The sequence below is a fragment of the Mesocricetus auratus genome, unplaced genomic scaffold (assembly GCF_017639785.1).
Source record: "Mesocricetus auratus isolate SY011 unplaced genomic scaffold, BCM_Maur_2.0 Super-Scaffold_100021, whole genome shotgun sequence".
Classification (NCBI taxonomy): Eukaryota; Metazoa; Chordata; class Mammalia; order Rodentia; family Cricetidae; genus Mesocricetus; species Mesocricetus auratus.
Window position 1 is genome coordinate 15,555,404 of NW_024429202.1, and position 18,005 is coordinate 15,573,408.

The 18,005-nt window shown below is 42.5% G+C and overlaps 1 protein-coding gene and 1 long non-coding RNA gene across 3 annotated transcripts; one reads left to right on the plus strand and one right to left on the minus strand.

Annotated features, from left to right (window-relative positions):
• The first annotated feature begins 1,092 nt into the window (after nt 1–1,092).
• Nucleotides 1,093–5,651, plus strand: LOC121133253. 2 transcript variants are annotated; one of them, XR_005870064.1, is made up of 3 exons: nt 1,093–1,426; nt 2,004–2,185; nt 5,406–5,651. It is a non-coding gene; the product is annotated as an uncharacterized LOC121133253 (long non-coding RNA). The 2 variants fall into 2 exon arrangements; XR_005870065.1 differs by lacking the exon at nt 1,093–1,426 and adding an exon at nt 1,433–1,809.
• A 1,319-nt stretch (nt 5,652–6,970) lies between these two features.
• On the minus strand, nt 6,971–17,511 carry LOC101840543 (glutathione S-transferase alpha-3-like; the record flags this gene model as incomplete). The annotated part of the gene is given in 6 exon segments (NM_001281637.1): nt 6,971–7,338; nt 8,520–8,651; nt 11,186–11,327; nt 12,393–12,525; nt 13,156–13,207; nt 17,405–17,511. Coding segments are annotated over 6 exon segments (666 nt in total). The 3' UTR covers nt 6,971–7,218.
• Nucleotides 17,512–18,005: the final 494 nt, after the last annotated feature.

Consider the following 18,005-nt stretch of genomic DNA (forward strand, 5'->3'; position numbering starts at 1 on the left):
GAGCAGAGTTCTAGCCAATCTGAGCTCAGCACTAAAATCTGACCAATCCCCACCCTGGAAGCCCCATATAAACCCTGTATCTGTTTAGCTTGTGGCTGTTCCCGCTACTGGGCTGTCTCCTGCCACTCTGGCAGAGGGCAGCCACTCTCCTGGGTTCTTCCTTCCAATAAACCCATTCAATGAGCTTTTGGTGAAGATCTTCTTTTGTGGCTACCGGGATGGAGCAGAGGCGACCCTGGGCAGAGCAGAGTGATCAGGGCTGTAACACTTTTGCAGGGGAAACCTTCGCTGGGCAGATGCTCTCCTCTCTCCTCTCTCAGGGAGCAGAGATGAACTGTAGCAACTTTGCTTGAGAAACCTCCTGCCGAGCAAAACTGCTACACTGGGCGAACATCCCCAGCTGGAAGACCCTGTCCTGCCAGAGCGGAGCCGATACACTGGCGAAGCCTTTCCTTGAGGCAAGGCTGTAAGCTGCTAAGCTTACTACAACCTGTGGTGGTCCTTGGCTCCAGAGCTCCAGGATACCTTTCCATCTGAGCTGTGTAACACTCAGGATTGTGACTCCGGAGTGCCAGAATACCTGACCCATCTTGATCATACCGAAATGCCTACAATAGGGGTGTGTATTAGTATAAGGGCCTTCAACTCAGTTCCATTGGTCCATGTGTCTGTTTTTATGCCAATACGGAGCTGTTGAGAAAGATTTCTTATTTGCTGATTTTATGCAGGCGAGCCTATGCACATTTCATGGAGGGAAGCACTTGAGTATGGGCACACTCCTCAGCACATGTAGGTACACACTTCTGAGCATGCCCAGTTTAGGGTCAGCGCTCAAGGAAAAATGGAGGACACAATCTCCATGTCAAGCTTACGGAGCATATGTTTACAAGACAAGTTGGCAGACAGAAATATTTGGGTGTGCTCTGCTTGCCTTGTGAAGATGACAGATAGCAACCCTGATGGGTTTGTTCTGTGGGTGAAGTAAAGTCATGTTTATACAAGAATTTTCTCCTATCTTTATAGCAGCAAGCAAATTGTGGGTAGAAGGCCAAGTAGAGGATGTATTGTGGACATTTACAGCTACAAAGGAAGGAGACTCAGAGCGTATGAAGAGAACCATTTTCTGTGGGGCTCGGGAAGGGCCTCTCACAGGGGATTTCCTACCCAGGGCTCCAGGCCTTGGCTGCCTTCCCAGGGAAAGGTGGTGTTTGCTGCGGGGACTTGCACACTGCATGGCTGCAGTTCGGAGGCAAACGGTGCCCACTCCCTGCTCTGGACTGCAGGCTGCCTGAGCCTTGCTCAGCTGGGAGCAAATGCACCCTTTCCTTGAACACATGTTGAGAGGACGTTGACAGGAAGGGATGCTGAAGGCAGGGCAGATGTAGAAGAGAAGGCAGGGAAGCTGAGCAATGCTGGAGTGAGGGAGGTGAGAGAGTGAGGGGCTGTTCAGAGGAGCGAGCCCTTAGAACTGGGTATGGCGTGTCCGTGATCGCTTTCCACAGGGACAGGGCTCCTCACAGTGCAGTGCGATCTAAAGCAAGACTGGACGAGAACAACGTCAAAGATCAAGTGTGACAAGAGGAAGACACACCGCCCTCTTCTTCTCTCAACCCAGTGTGTGTGTTTGTGTGTGTGTGTGTGTTGTATTCTTGAAAAATCTCATCTCGGGAATAGCACATATTTTCTGTCAGGATCTGCCAGGATTTCTGATGAGACTGACAGAAACCTGTTTCATTTTCATGTGAGATAATGAGTAGATGCAAGTTCTCACACATCTGTTCAGGGAAGATAAAGATGACATTACTAGAGGTATTGTGCTATAGACGCCATCTATGTCTTATCTCTCCCACCCCTCCTCTCCTCCAGACCTGCCCCCTCCCTCTCTTCTCTCTTACTTCAGCAGGCCTGTGTGTGTGTGTGTGTGTGTTTTCTTTCTTACTATCACTTTCACACAACTTTGGTTTTTTTTTTTTCCTACACCTTATGCCCTGCGTGGTTTACAGGAACTTGCTGGACAAAGTGAGGGATTGCTACAGAGTCTGGAGTAATGGGCGTTGTGAAACCATGTGACCAAGGACTGACCGCCCCAAATCATGAGAAGGAAAGATTTTATCTGTCCCCCAATCCTGAGGAATCTTGTGTAAAGACTTTTAACCTGCCTGTTGACAAGAATCCATCATAAAAGGTAATTCTGAATCCCTGATTGATTTATAAAATAATGAAATTTAATATTGTGTTGTAAGTACAAAGAATCTGAATGTGAGATTGTATTTCAAAGCTGTGTAGAGATGACCTTGGGCTCCTCAAATTCTCTCATTAAGTTTTGTCTGCTGTACTCGTTTTGCCTGTGGTGTGTGGTATGAGATAATTTAGTGGCTAAGACTCATAGGTAGAAACTCCCAGTCTCTCTTTTAAAACTCCTTTCCCTCCTACCCTGAATTTCAGCATATATCCCAGGATGATGCTGGTTTATATAATGATAATGAGCCTGTACATGCCCAGTGACATTAGATTTTTCAAAATGAGTTAGATGATTAACTACCTAGTTTTCCCTTACAAACTTTTGAGTTTTTAATTAGTTAAGGTTATTGACTTATTCTTCTACAGTTTCATAAGACATACTTTAAAAATCAAGATTCCTTTCCTTTTGGCCCCTTCTCAGTCTCATCAAATCCCTTCTCCCCAAACCTTCTGCCTCTTTTCATGTTTTATTTTGAATTGGAGGAGGCATTCTCAAACAGGCCTGATTTACTGGCTACACTAGAAATTTATCCATGTCTGGAGATGTTTGTGGTCTGGGTGAGAGGAGGTGGGAAGGACTACAGAACGAGATGTGAAGGAGCTAGGGAAACTTCTAGATGTCTCCTGCTGAGGTTCAGATTCCTGCCTTGGCCATTCTCCAGACATCCCATAGATGCTGACTCACCATGTAGCTAACTTGCTGACTACACTAAATTGGCGTCCTGTTTTCCTGACATTCAGAGTAATTCATTTCATTTCTTTTTTTTCTTTTTCTTTTTCTTTTTCTTTTTTGGTTTTACGAGACAGGGTTTCTCTGTATTGTTTTGGAGGCTGTGGGTCCAGCCTGGCCTTGAACTCACAGAGATCCACCTGCCACTGCCTCCAGAGTGCTGGGATTAAAGGTGTGCACCACCACTGCCTGGCTCAGAGTAATTCATTTCTAATATAGATTATAAATAAAATCATTTAATAAAAAGTTCTACAGGAAGCAAGTCAAATTCAAAATGCCCAGAATATATCCAAGTAATAAATCAAACAGATAGATGTGAACATACAACACTTGTGCAAAGACATTAGAGCAACTGGATTTTCTACTGGTCACTGAACTACTTGGCTTCTTGAATGGAGTTGGTTTCTGATTTTCTTTTGAGAGTTATACGGTTAACTGGGAATCTGTTAGGTTGAGATGGCACCAGCACCTTGATTTTCATGTGTGAGTAACATAGTAACTTGCACTTCAGTGGTCACACACTGCCAATGACCTTCTACCTTAACAAAGGATATATAACGTTTTTATTTGTTTTGATTCCATAAACACAACATAAAGTTTCCCCTCCATTCTCACTGCATGGATTCCACATCACTTGTGATTTGTTGATGCCATATTTATGAGTGACTGTTTGGTCAAATGAACCCATTAAATATTTTAATGGGCCTAAGTCTCCTATCTCTGTAACAAAACACCATGATCAACACAAACTTATGAAAGAAATTTGTAGGTTTTCAGAGAGTTAGCGTCCATGGCCGCCATGGTGGGAAGCAGTATGGCAGCAGGTAGACATGACACCAGGGTAGTCACCAAGAGCTTACATTTGATCCACAAGCACAAGGCAGGGGGAAGTGGGGAAAGGAACACACTAAGCGGGAAACTGGGAACGGCATGGGCTTTTGAAAGATCAAATCCCATCTCTGACGACATACCTTCCTCAACAATGACACCTCCAAGTCCTTCCAAACAAGTCCACCCACTGGGGATCAAGGATTCAAATATCTGAGCCTATGGGGGTCGCTCCCATTTGAGCATCTAATTTGTCATGGTTCAGATACAAAACGTTACCCTGGGACCCATGCGTTGAAATCTTTGTGCCCGAGTGTGCAATCCAATCCTACAATGTTGCTGAATAATGAGGTGGACACCTAATCTAAGCAATGGATTAATCCGCTGCTTGATTAAAAAACAAACTTGACTGTACTGTAGGAAGATAGTGAACCGTGGGAGGTAGGGTCTCATTGGAGGAAGTAGGGTGCCAGGGGGCCATGCCTTTGAGAGCAAAGCTTGTCCCTGGCCCCAATGTTCCTCTTCTGTGCTTCTCAGCTGCCTAGACCTGAGCAGCTGTCTCCATCACTCCCTCCCTACTTGATATTCTGTCCCATTTCTGCTCTCAAACAATGGAGCCATCTGACCCTAGAATGAAGTCCCTGAAACAGTGAACAAAACTCAGTCTTAGCTGCTGTTGGCTTGTCTCTCTGGAGTGTTTTGACAACAGCAATAAAATAACACACGGGAGGGGGGCAATATTCTTGGTATTCTGAGATAAGAGCCACGAATGACTTAAAAAAACATTTAAAAGTGTGTTTCTGTTTTTGTTTTTTCAATCTTACATTATGCTGGAAAAGTAAAACTCATATTTACTCTTCAGATTTCTATGTTCCTCAAAACCAAACCCAGACTTGTTTCTGTGGCTTCCAAGTTCACACAACAGGCTGTTGTTCCTCAAAGGGCCTCATTGTCAGTCCCTCTTGTGCTATAATTCCCACCAAAAATAGCACTTTCTGTCTTTGCAAACATGATCTCTAGCCCATCTCATGAGCTGGCTATCCTAATTTGTGCTTAGATTCTATGAGAAACCACTGTTTTTGGATGATACTTTTTAAAAGGCAGATTCAAGCGCAACACCTTTATTTTTATATTAAAACTACTCTAGAGCAGAAAAATTAAATAATGGTAAAAGTGGTGGCTTGGATGGGAAAAGTTTTTCACAGTCTTGTGTGTTTGAATACTTGGTTGCCAGTAGGTGGTGGTGTTTAGGGAGACTTAGGAGGTGTGGCCTTGTTGGAAGAAGTGTGTCACTAGAGTTGGTGTTGAGAGTTTAAAGACTAGAGACGTTTCTAGTTTGCTTTCTCAGCTTCCTGCATACATTCAAGATATGAGGGCTCAGCTTCTTTTCTTGCTGCCATGCTGGGTCTAAAAAGGCCTAGTAGAATTTCCTGAGCCTGGCTAGACTTTGGCGACCTGTCTCAGCAAAACTTCCTCAGCCCAGCTACTGCTAACGTGATGCAATGTTATTGGCCCTTACACCTCACCCTATCCTGAGGTCTCCACCCTCTTTCTCAACCCTACATAAATGCATGCTTGTTACAAAAAAGTGACTTTGCTTCCACAGGTATTCATGACTCAGTGTGGCTCTCTCAGGTGACTAGGAGGCGGGTCTGGGTCATCAGCACTTACATCCTGCTCAACCCAAGGAAGTGACCAGCTTGACCAGCCCTTCCCATAGCCCTGACTGCCAGAGGACCCAGCAGAGTGGTGCCCGAACAGGGACCTGGCACTGCCATGCCTGCAACTTCCTGATATCACAGACTCTTAAAACCTCTGGAACTGTAATCTCAAATAAAATCTTCCTTCTGTAGATTGCCTTGGTCATCATGTTTTATCACCACAATAGAAAAGTAACTAATATAATTATTATTGATTAGTCTTGATTATTAATTTGATAGGGCTAAGCAATAACTAAGCGATAAACCACTGTGTATGTGTGTGAGGATATTTCCATACAGGCTTAACAATGGAAAGACCTACCCTGAATCTGAATATAAGAGGCACCATTCCATGGGCTGTGATCTCCAGTTGAATAAAAAGGAATAATGTAAAGCCAAGTGCCAGAATCCCCCTGTCGCCCTTCCTGACTGTGGATTAAAGGTGAGAAGCTGCTTCATAACCCTGATACCACAGCTAAAGATACCCTCACCATCATGCCTTCCCTGAATAGTGGACTGTGCCCCCCAAATTTAAGTCAAAAAGTCCCTTTGTCTCATAAGTTACTTTTCTCAGGTGTTTTTGTCATGGTAGAACAAGAAATAACTATATCACTTCTCACCCAGAGTCTAGAGTCCAGCAGAGGTATATATCCAGAATTAACTGTTCCCTAGTGCGGTACTTTAGGATAAATTCTATCCTAGAGTATGTTTCAGTCTTAGCTGTAATTCCTACCAGTGCGATCTCATCTGGAAAGATGGTCTCTACCGATGTAAAACATTGATGCCATACAAGACTGGTGCTGTCCATAAGCTGATGATTGGTAAGAGGGATATCTGGGTAAGCATGCATGTGCGCACACGATGCCATGCTACCATGGAGGTAGAGATCGGGGTTCTATATCAACAAACCAAGGATATTCAGCATAGGTTTGGGACAAAAAGGTGCTAGGAAGAGGTAAGAAGAATCCATCCTCAAAGCAGAATCTGGCACACCTCACATTTAGATGTTAGACAGACATACCCCTCCCTGAGAACTGTGGGAGGGTATGTTTATATTATTTTGAGGCACAGAGTTTGTGGTGCATTGCTATACAAGTCTTAGGAATGGGCCACATGGAATGTCCAATTTTGTATTAGGAACACTTAACTTCTTATTACAATACTTTGAGCTTCTGGGGGCAGGAGGCATGATTGTATCATAATGCATGCAGCCCCGGAAGGAATGAATGCTCCATATTGAACATAAACATACTGTTTGAGTACTTGATGAGAAAAAAAAGCTTAATTCGTTGAAGGAGCCAGCTCTGCACAGTGTGAGTGTACACATGCATGTGCATATTTGGTCAGAAAGGGCACTATCCATCAGGGAAGATTAAGTTTGCATGAGCCAGAGTTTGACGTGAAGATTTCTACTTACCTCTGTTTGGCAAGGATGACAGCTATTTTATGAGAATATTTGAATAGTCCAGAGTCTAAGAAGCTTGTTCTATTTTATTGAAATTCAAGGGAACATCCTAGGAAGTGATCATGATTCCAATTTTGACTACAATAGCATCCTAGCAATTCTGCACAGGTCATGACTACTTGAATTAATGCTCAAAGCTTAGAAAACATGTTAGCCTCACAATAAGCAGGATCAACATTTAATCAAAACACTTCATTGTTGCGACGCTTAAGAAGGTTGACCTGGTGGCTGCTATCCATCTATCTGTGCCTGATTTAACTGAAAATCTTCATTACTGATTCTACACGTTTCTCGTCCTCGTAAGGTTTCCTCTGGCTGCCAGGCTGAAGAAACTTCTTCACTGTTGGGAGGTTGCTGACTCTGGTTCTCAGTGCCTGCAACAAACAAATCAGAGCCTCAGAGAACAGCTGAAGAAAAACTATTATTGCTGTGCAGCCCTGTGCCCCTGCCAATCAAAGACCAACCGATCCCCTCCATCAGCAGCAAGTGGAGGTCAGAGACAGATACTCGGGGAGAATGAGGTTGAGAGGAAAAAAATGGAGTTTTCCCCCAATACATCTTAAACACTCCTTCTGCTCCAGTGGTTCTCATCTTCTTCCATGAAGATCTGGGACAACAGAGTCAGAAATAGTGGTAGAAAATAGAACAGGGAACTGGGTCCGGTGTCAACCACTGAGAAAGAAAAGTGGGAATTCCCAGGGGCTGTCAGTGTAGCCCAGTGGTACAGCACTTTCCTGGTGTATGCAAGGCTTAATCACTAGCACCACACAAAACAAAGACAATAAAACCAGTGAGGGAGCTGAAGAATGGCTCAGTGGGCAAAGTGCCTGCTCAGCAAGCATGGGGGTGAGTTTGGATCCCAGCGCCCACGCAGAAGCAAGTATAACAGTATGTGTCTTTGCCCCAGCGCTGTGGTGCAGAGGGTGGAGATGGACAGCTCTAAAATTCATTGGTCAGACAGCCTAGCTGAATAGATGAGCTCTGGCTCAGAGACAAACTGCTTCTCAAGGATAAGATAGAGAGCAAAACAGGAAGGCATCCTATGTATACTTCTGGCTTCCATATGCATAGGCACATTTGTACACCCAGATGAACACATGTATACATCACACACACACACACACACACACACACACACACACACACACACACAGTGGAAGTTACTGGATTGGAGAAACATGCTTGTGAGGGAAGTCACTGGAGAGAGAAATGTGCAGGGTTTGTTAACATAGAAGCTTGAAAAGACATCCCCAGATAGATTCAGTGTGAAAGGCAAGGCTACAGCAGTGATAAAGAAAATCTCTCTGAAATCAGGATCAAGTCCAAGGTGGAATAGGGTATGCGGGGAGAAAGCAAGGTTCTTCCCATTACACAAGACAAAGAGTACTTCTGGAGATAGCAGGTGTCTCAGGCCTAGGGTCTAAAATCTCATTTTGTAGGTATAGCTGGGCTTGAGGGGTGGTATGAAGGTAGGAAGAAACTGGAGGGTGGGTCAAAATATTGGATCCACGAAGTAAGATATGGGCTGCCCCTCAGAGGGTTTGAAATAGAGCACCTTCAGCAGAGGGAAGTTGGCCAAAACGCTGGGATCCAGCTCTTCCACATGGTAGAGAAGTTCAACCAGGTAAACATCAGCCCTGCTCAGCCTGTTGCCAACGAGATAATCTTGTCCGTGGCTCTTCAACACCTGGAGGATTCAAAGATGTTAGTTAGATGTTGAAGACAACAGCCGTCATCTGGGCCCTCCTGACTTTTTCTGAGGTTCCCAAGTCACCTTCCCTTCTGCTTCCTTTTTAGGTGAGTATGGAGCCCCACACCTTTCCCTCGGCCCTGACTCAGATCCAGCATCAAGAAGCACATCTCTGCCCATCATTTTGTCATCTGTCCTTCACTGCTTTTCCTACAGGTGCCAAACTCCCAGCTCCAGCCGCACTATTCCCCCCCTCCCTGTAATGAGGTGAAGCTCTGACGCTTGAGGGTGTCCTGTACTCTGTAGTCTCTTAGTGGGAAGTGGCTTCTCTGGTGTGAATACACCCTTCACCCTTGAGGAGACTGCTTCAGTGACTGCATTCCCACTCATTTTCCCCCAGTGTCTTTATATCTATGACATCAAGAGTAAGCTTGATCGTCATCTCCTCTGCAACACTGACTCGGACTCTTCACACAACGTCACATCCTTTCAGTGCTGAGGCAACAAAGGGTTCACTGCATGTATGTCTCCAATGGATTTTGGAATGCTAGAAAAAAAAATACCATGATGGGAAGAAGAATGCGTGGGTGGGGGAGGGGAGGGATGGGCACACACAACAAAGCCAGTACCACAGGATATTGAATTTGGCTTTAAGTAGATGATGCCAGCATGTTCTTTAATATAAATAGCCTGTTTTCTGTCTTTCTGTCTTTCTTTCTTTCTTTCTTTCTTTCTTTCTTTTTCTCTCTCCTTCTTTCTATTTTGGTTTCATGACTGTAGCCCAGGCTGGCCTCAAACTCATTGTGTACTTAGCCTAATCTTGTTTTGATCCTTCTGCTTCTGTCTTAAGTTTGGCTTACAGGCTTGCATCATGCCTATCTCAACCTTTGTAGATGATTGAAAGTTTGTATACAAAATATTGGAGTAATATGTAATACGTGTTAAAATAATCTGTCAATGTTAGAGTCCTGAAGAATAAAGAAGAAAAATGCCGCAGCACTACCAATTAAAAGTAATGTTATCAAAGAGATATCAGATTATGCATATATACATAGAAATATGAACGACTCATTGGTATAAGAACAAAATGATAGTGAAATTTACATTTTTACTGATATTCAAGGGGTTCTTTGGTTTCACAGTATAGGCGACAAGTTTTAATGAATAGAGAGCATCTCTTCATGGGATAAATCCTAATCTGTCAGAATCCCAAGGGCCAAGAGGGAGGATCTGAGGATATGAGTATTTGTACTCTTATGTGGGCCCTGGGTCTGACATGCATCAATGAGTTAATATTTGTCGAATGAAGGAAGGAATGAAGAATAATATAACGCTAAGTAGGTTTTTACAAAACGAATGGGAACAATATGAGCTATTTGCTGAAATATCTCAGCGTTATTGCAACCTGAAGAACAAAACGCCCATGGTCAATGAAATGGGAGTGCGTGGAAGGTGGATGGTTTTCCTTCATCTGCAAGGCTCCTGCCAGTGACATGCTTACACACTTCACTTTTGTTCGGTTTGGCCTCACATAGCTGGATTCTGAAACATGGCCTCTTCATTTGTAAATGCAACTCCTACTAGTATGGCACACATACAACAAGCACACCACAAATGCATATGGAAATTAAGCTTTATCCATTGTCTCTGTGTGACTTTCTCTTAAAGTTACGTTTTTTCTTCACATCTCCTCGCTGTCTCTTCCCTTCCACGCCTCTGTCAGTACTGTGTATCCATCCTGAAGCGGTATAATACTCTCCTGATGGGGACCTTCTTCACGCCTCCCTATACTGTGGGGAAGGGTGCTTTCTGTTGTGTTATTCTCATTTTGATGTTCTTGAGTCAAAAGATTCATTACAGTGCTCTGTCCGATCAAGCCCAGCCTCCAGTGTGGCTTAGATGTTTACATACCCCAAGTTCGAGTTGAGACTGTGAAATCTGTCAGAAAAATTCTATGGTAGGTCACAGCAAAACAAAACTTGGGGGGATGGGACCTTACATTTGCTATAACTATGTCAAAGGATGTTTACATTCCACTTTTACACAATGCCTCAAGTGTTTGGGCGCTGAATTAACAACAATGAAGTCCATTCTGGAAGGGAGCACCAAGCCAAGAACACCCAGATCCTTTTCCTCTTGCTTCTGTTGTAATTGAGGATCTGTGTCTCCCCCAGTTAAGATGATAAGAACCCCAGCCCACAGCACTATGCTGCTAGTAAGTAGGACTCTTGAGATGGGAATAGATCCTACAGGTTAAGGGCTCATTATTGGCATTCCTGCTCCCAGCAAGGTGCACCAGAGAACTGCTACCCTTATCAGCTGCTGAAGACACAGACAGAAGGCAAGCATTCATGAACCAAGGAAAAGTCTGGCTAGAAACCAATCTGAAATGTCTTGATTTTATACTTCATATTATGCTTTAACCCATACAGTGCTTGACATCTTTGTTGCAGCAATGTTAGCTGACCAGATGGCCCCTGAGGACTAATGAACCCTCTGAATGTTCTCAAGGTCAAACAGCTGGCACTCACCTTCTCATAGGCAGGGAAGTAACGGTTCCTTGCTTTATCCTTGATCTTGGCAAGGTTTGCCTCTTTCTCCTCTCGGGGAACATAAGGTTGATGGAGAACGATTTCATCCAGATCCGCTATACCTTCTGCATACATGTCAATGCTGAAAAAACAAACAAGCATTCTGCCAACGCTCTCTTGCCTCAGAGTTTATAGTTGAAAAACATGAAAGGCAGTGGTAGAATAGTTCACCTCAGATGGGGCTGTAGAACTAGTAATAATAGACTTTTGCTTGCTGATTAGCAATCCTTTGGGTTTTTTTTTTTTGCTGGGGGAGGGTGTTGAGACAGGATCTCTGTGTAGCTCCGGCTGACCTGTATATATACTATGTTGACAGACTGGCCTTAAACTCCTAGATTCCCTTTCCTTTATCACTGAGTGCTGAGATAAAGGCAAACACCACCGTCTCCAGTAACATTCCCTTTTAGAATGACCTAAAGCACTAGCAAGCAAGGTTCCTCTCTTCATCCATTCTTCTGTTAACATATGGCTCATCTTCTACTTTTTGGACACTATATTTTTTGAATATAAATAACACATCTATGAACAGTCCTGTGCAATTATTCCCAGGGATGCATTTTTATTTCTCCTGTGTGTTTATCTGGTATTGAAATTGCTGGGTTATTGATGACTTAGTGTTAAATTTTTGAAAAAAAAACACTATAGTTCCAAAGAGGATTTAGTTTGAATGGGGTTGTTCTATTGAGAGAGAAAACTTTGTGATCAGTCTTGATACCCCCAAACAGCCTCCAGATCCCACAAAAGCTTCATGCAATGCTGGTATCTTTGTACCAGACTCTATGAGCCACAATCAGCCTGGCTGATGTAGATTTACATGGTAACTGAGGGTCATGACTGTAATTGTCAGAAATGGAAAATCTGTCAAAGACTTATTCTGTGTCTAAAGTTATTGGCTAGAATCTTGCTGCTGAAGACTAAAAAAACAAAAACGGAACTTCACCATCTCCTATTCTACAGGAGACAACCTAACCCTTCGTATTCTGTCATCTCCCCTTGTATTTTCCCCTCAATTTCACAGTACTCTTCTTAACTGATGTCAGTGTATGCATGGCCAAGCAACCCGGTCCATTGTGTTCATGTGTCCTTTGCCATGGTACTGTTCATTCAAGAGAGGACCCAAATATTTCCCAGAGTAAACATGTCATACAGGGCTCTCTCCTTCATGTCCTTCCCATAGAGGTTGTATTTGGAGGCAATGTAGTTGAGAATGGCTCTGGTCTGCACCAGCTTCATCCCGTCAATCTCCACCATGGGCACTTGCTGGAACATCAAACTCCCATCTATTGGATAAAGCAAAAAGAAAGGAGAATAAGATGTTTATGGGCAAATGTATGCATGTATGTATGTATCATTTATAATATTTCAGCCTATCCCCAATGAGATACATACATACATACATACATACATACATACATTACATATATTCCATGGTCAGGCACATTCAAAACAAAAAGTATTTGACAAAATGACAGAAAATTCTAAAACAGGTAATTACATGATAGCTAACTTTTCAGTGAAATAGTATTTAAATTTTTTGTTTTCTGTGTCTTTAGTGTCTTCTAAGTTTTATCATTTTTATCCTATTGATGTTTTTATTTGATACTTCGGTATTTGTTGCACAGGATGTAATGGTGGCATGAGTTAAACACAATATCTGCTTTTCCATGATAAGAGCAGCATGCATGCAAAAGCAGAGACAAGTCATTCATGGGGCTCGAGGGATGGTTTCAGCAAATACAGAGAGAGTTTCAGCCCTTTTAACTAAGATATTTACCAGATATGCTTACAGTGACCAATGACTCACAATTTACCATCCTTTCATCAAAGAATACTACAGTTACATAGGTACTGTCTAATTTTAAAGCTTCCACTACAAACCCTCTAGGGAGCATTTAGGTCTTTGTTCTTACCATTTCTTAACCTTGCCAAGTCATCCCGAGTTTTCAGAAATTTCTCTTCAAACTAGAATACAAAAAGAATAAACAAGTCTTTATTAATTAATTTCATTGTGCTCCTGGCTTTTGACTTTAATGACTCCTATCTGTAGATAATATGAGAGAAGGGAGATAGTTTTTAATTTGGCGAGTGAACTAATCATGGCTTGTGGGAATTAAGAGCAGATCTTTTAAGGAAAGAACTGTGATCACAACACATCACTTCTTCTTGTAGCTGACATCGTCTTTTCCATAACTCTATCTATGTAGATTAAGTTACGAGTTACAGGAATGCCAGTGGAAGGAAAAGGCTGACCATTTCTTAAGGCTATCATTTATAATATTTCAGCCTATCCCCAACAAGATCAGAAGAAACATTTTGTGTCTCCAGTATGGAATATGGCACATGCCCGTACCTAACATCTGCCATTAGGCATGGTCTGTGATTACTTTAAGTAAAAAGATCTGTAACTATTATAAAACACAATATTGGAAGCATTACAGAGGTAGGTTACAGTCATCGGTGGAATCTCAACTACAGGCCTCTGGTGCAACCTGATAAGATTTTCAACCCCGTGACTGGTGGAGAGTCATCTTGTTAGGTCTGACACAGATGTGGACAAATCATGGCTCTGTAGGGGTTTAAATATAACCCAAGATAAATAAGAATTAGCCTCTAGGTCTGTGACATGCCAAGTTCTCCACAGTTCTAATCAGACTCTGCACACTTACCTTCTTTGTAGGAATTCTTGTTCACAGGTGCTTTTTGATATCACCCTTTAGTTTAAACTGGTCTCATATTGGTGAAAAATGTACTTCATCCTAGATCCATATCTAATTATTTAAATGTTTTCCTGAAATTACAGAGTCTAGCCAAAATCCCATGCAAAGAAAAAGTCATCAAGGCAGGTGACTTTTACTGACATGTTTGTGCCATGTCTCATGCTGGCTGTGAGATTGTATAAGCAATCAGTTAACACAGGAAGGACTTCATTCCACTCATTTGTAAACTTAGAGGAAGTACATTCTTCTTTAAAAGAATAGTAGGATGCTTTCAAAATACTCAGTGCCTCACTGGCCCCACAGAAAGCAAATATCCTTATGGAATACAGTGGTGTGATTTTCAGTGACTTTTTGACTTCATGGAGTTCCTGGTTGTAAAATGTTAGAATATCAGAGTTACTTAGCATACTCCATGTATCAGTTTCCTGTGGATCTATATGATCACATGGTGTCACACCCAGGGACAATGAGGCTGGTGTGATAACAATTTGCCAAACACCCAGCCCAAGAAAAACATAAGGGGTGGAGGGTGGGCACCCCAGGAGAGTGGGCAGGGTGGGATGTGGCTGGAGTGTGGTGTTGATGGAATCTGTTGATGATGGATGGGGCTGTAATGATCCTTTGTACACTGTAGGATCCAGGCAACTTGTTCTCAGCAGGCTCCTCAGTCATGCTGAGAGGCAGGAGAGGGAGCTGACATTATTGCCACTTGCTCTTCCTGCCCTGAACTCACTCTTGAAACACAAGCCACCATCTGGTTGCTTGGGAAGACAGACCACTGGTTTGTATGAAGAAGGCAGTCTGTGTTGGTCCTACAGTTTTGTTCTTGTTTCCTCATTACATGATCAACATGTTCCCAACGTGGTTGTGAAAGATGCTAATCTGAGGCTTTGGCAAACACTTTTCAAGGAAGCTGAGAAAGCAGGGGAAGACCAGCTGAAGGATGGAAAGAACATCATATTGCAGTCCTCTCTTTCTGACCGCCACATCCCAGGGACAAGGATAGTTTCCATGACTTCCTTTTCAGAAGATCTGTCACCCATTTTGGTGTTCATCTGGCCTGTACTGAGAAGTTTTTTTTCCCTTGTGACAATTCTAGAAAGCAGTGCTCAACTGAATCACAGAGATCCCCGCTGGATTTCTGCTCAAACAGTTGGAAAAATGTCGTTTAACCCAGTAAATAACTTGATTCCATGTGTCATATATGTAATTATATGGAAATTATGAAAATGAAGCTGTGTCTGGCTGTGAAAGAAGACTCCTGGAAGGAGTCTGTGTCTGTGAAGACTGATAGACAGACTGGAGTTTTAGCATTGGGAAAAGGTTGGAATTGTATTAAGTTCAGAGTCTACTTACTTTTTCTTGGGCTAGTTTTACCCTTGTGTAACAGTCATTCCTTGCCCTATCTTTTATTTGAACTAACATCTTGTGATAATAAATAAAAATGTTTTAGAAGCTATTGACTTAGACCTAACATCTTATGATAATGAATAGAAACCTCTTAGAAGCTGTTAACTTAGCAGAACACCAGAGTCTACCAATCCAACAGCTAATTATGTCATCAGATAGCTTCTTAGATCTAAAAAACATTTCCCCTCATCTATTTGTCTCTGCCCTTCCAGTGTATCCACAATGTATTTTAAACTTGCCTTGATCTATGACTTTCTTTGTTCTGTAAAACTATAAAAGCACTGTAGTGGTTTGAGGAAGTATAGCCCCATAGACTCATGTGTTTGAAAGCTTCGCCTATGGGGAGTGGCACTATTAAGAGATAGGTGTGGCCTTGGTGGAGTAAGAGCATCACTGTGGATGTGGGCTTTGAGGTCTCATGTGCTCAAGTTATGTCCATTGTGGTAGACAGTTCACTTCCTATTGTCTGCAGATCAATATGAAGAACATTTAGTTCTTTCTCCAGCACCATGTCTGCCCGAATACCACCATGTCCATCATGATGACAATGGACTAAACCTCTGAAACAATAAGTGAGCCATCCCAACTAAATGTTTTCCTTTATTAGAGTTGTGTGGTCATGATGTCACTTTACAGCAATAAGCACTCTAATTAAGAAAATCTTGGAACATGGAATTTAGAGTAACCAAAATCTGTTTTCCCTGGGTTATGGTCACTCTCAATGGCTCAAGAATAAACTATCTCCTATTCCTTTTAAGATGAGAGTTGTGGCTTTTATGTTCACAATATGCTTCCTAAAGGCCAAAGGCCAGCATTGCCTCTATTTTTTGCCCTTTATCACCAGGACTCAGCAATCAACCTGACATTTCTAGATCATATGAATGAACATGTCTCATGGTTAATAGAAAGTTTTTACTGTGTCTCATGCCCACCCCTCCTCTGGGCTATATATTTTCACTCTAATTGCATTCATTTCCAAAGATTGCATGCTTCAGTCCTTTTATTGTTACCATATTGGGTATGCATATGTTTAAACAGAAAATTATAATGTTCGTCTCTATACCCCTCATTTACTTTCAACAAAATTGCCAACCAAGGCAACAGGCTTTCATCTACACCTCTTCATTTTAATCACTTGTAATCACTCAAATATCATGTACACTTACACCCTCTATAACAATGTTTGGGTCAACCACGAAGTGTTTGCACAAAGGTGGTGTCATAGATTACAGCAGAATGTCAGAGTTGTTACTGCATGGTGAATGCATAGATGGAAAAAGAGGCAGGAGTGGAACTGTAGTGGGACATTTAGGAACATTCACAGAAACATTCCTTTAATGCTAAACATACGGACCTGGACATGGAAAAAACCTTCATTTGCAAAATTATGCTCCATTATCTGCTTTCAGGAATGTCAAGCAAACTTGTGACAGAGTGACATCTCAGATCAGCTTCCAACACCTTAGAAGAAGACATTGTCCTCATAGAGGATAACAATTCATGCACATCACTGTCCCAGGACTTCCCAAGGGGACAATATACGGAAGAGGATGGTGAGGCTGATGTGTGTGCACAAGTTGTGTGTGTACGAGTTTTGATAAATGACAAACTTATTTTAGTGTTTTCCAAGATTTATTTTCATTCCCTGTCTCCTTTCTGGTGTGTGAGTGTGTGTGTGTGCATATACCTGTATGTGTGTTTGTACAGGGAGGCTAGTAGAAGACACAGTTGGGGACTTGGAGTTACAGGTGGTTATCAGCTGCCTGAAGCAGGTGCTGAGAATTAAACTTGGGTCCTCTGGAAATACAGCAAGTGCTCTTAACTGCTGAGCCATTTCTCCAGTATTTATTTTAATGTTTACGATCATTGATGGAAACAATATATATTTATTAGGATAAATCTGTGGGTTACTTAATAGTTGGCAGTTTTTAATTTAGGTCACTCAGGAAGACACTCTGATGTCTCTTATGAGAAACATGTTTGGTAAAATCAATTTCAGACTCAACTTAAAATGACTCAAGTCAGAACAGACCTCCACTCCAGCTGCAGCCAAGAGCCACCGGACAGGCTCCATTCTTCCCCGGCCATCGAAGTAGTGAAGGACTGGCTTCCCCGCCATGGCAGCAACCACTTGGTTTTCTAAACAGGAACGAAATACATGTTGCTCTTAAAGTCTGCCCTTTGAGGGTGTTTGGACAGCAGTCACCACACTGGAGTGTCTGCCTTACTTATGTCAGGATTGGAGACATTCCAAAAATATATTCCTTGGTCCCAATTGTTACCCATCAAGAACTACCATCAGATTGTACCGAACCAGTTTAGTGTCTCCATTGGTTAAAATGTGAATTAAAAATAAAAACTGTTTCATGGGTGAGAGTGGATGATAACAATGTGTGGGACACAATAGGAAAACAGAGGACCAGAAATCTTCAGTTTATTGTAGACCTCTAATGGTCCCACCCACTACACTCCCACTCTCTTTGTCTCTCTTCCCTTCCCTCCTCTCATCTGTCCCGGCCCCCTTGGTGAAGGTCTAACCAGGGATTGCATATGCTAGCAAGCTCTGCATCCCTGGGCCACATCCCTGCCCAGATCTCTTCTGACACATTGCCTTTAATAGACACATGACCACA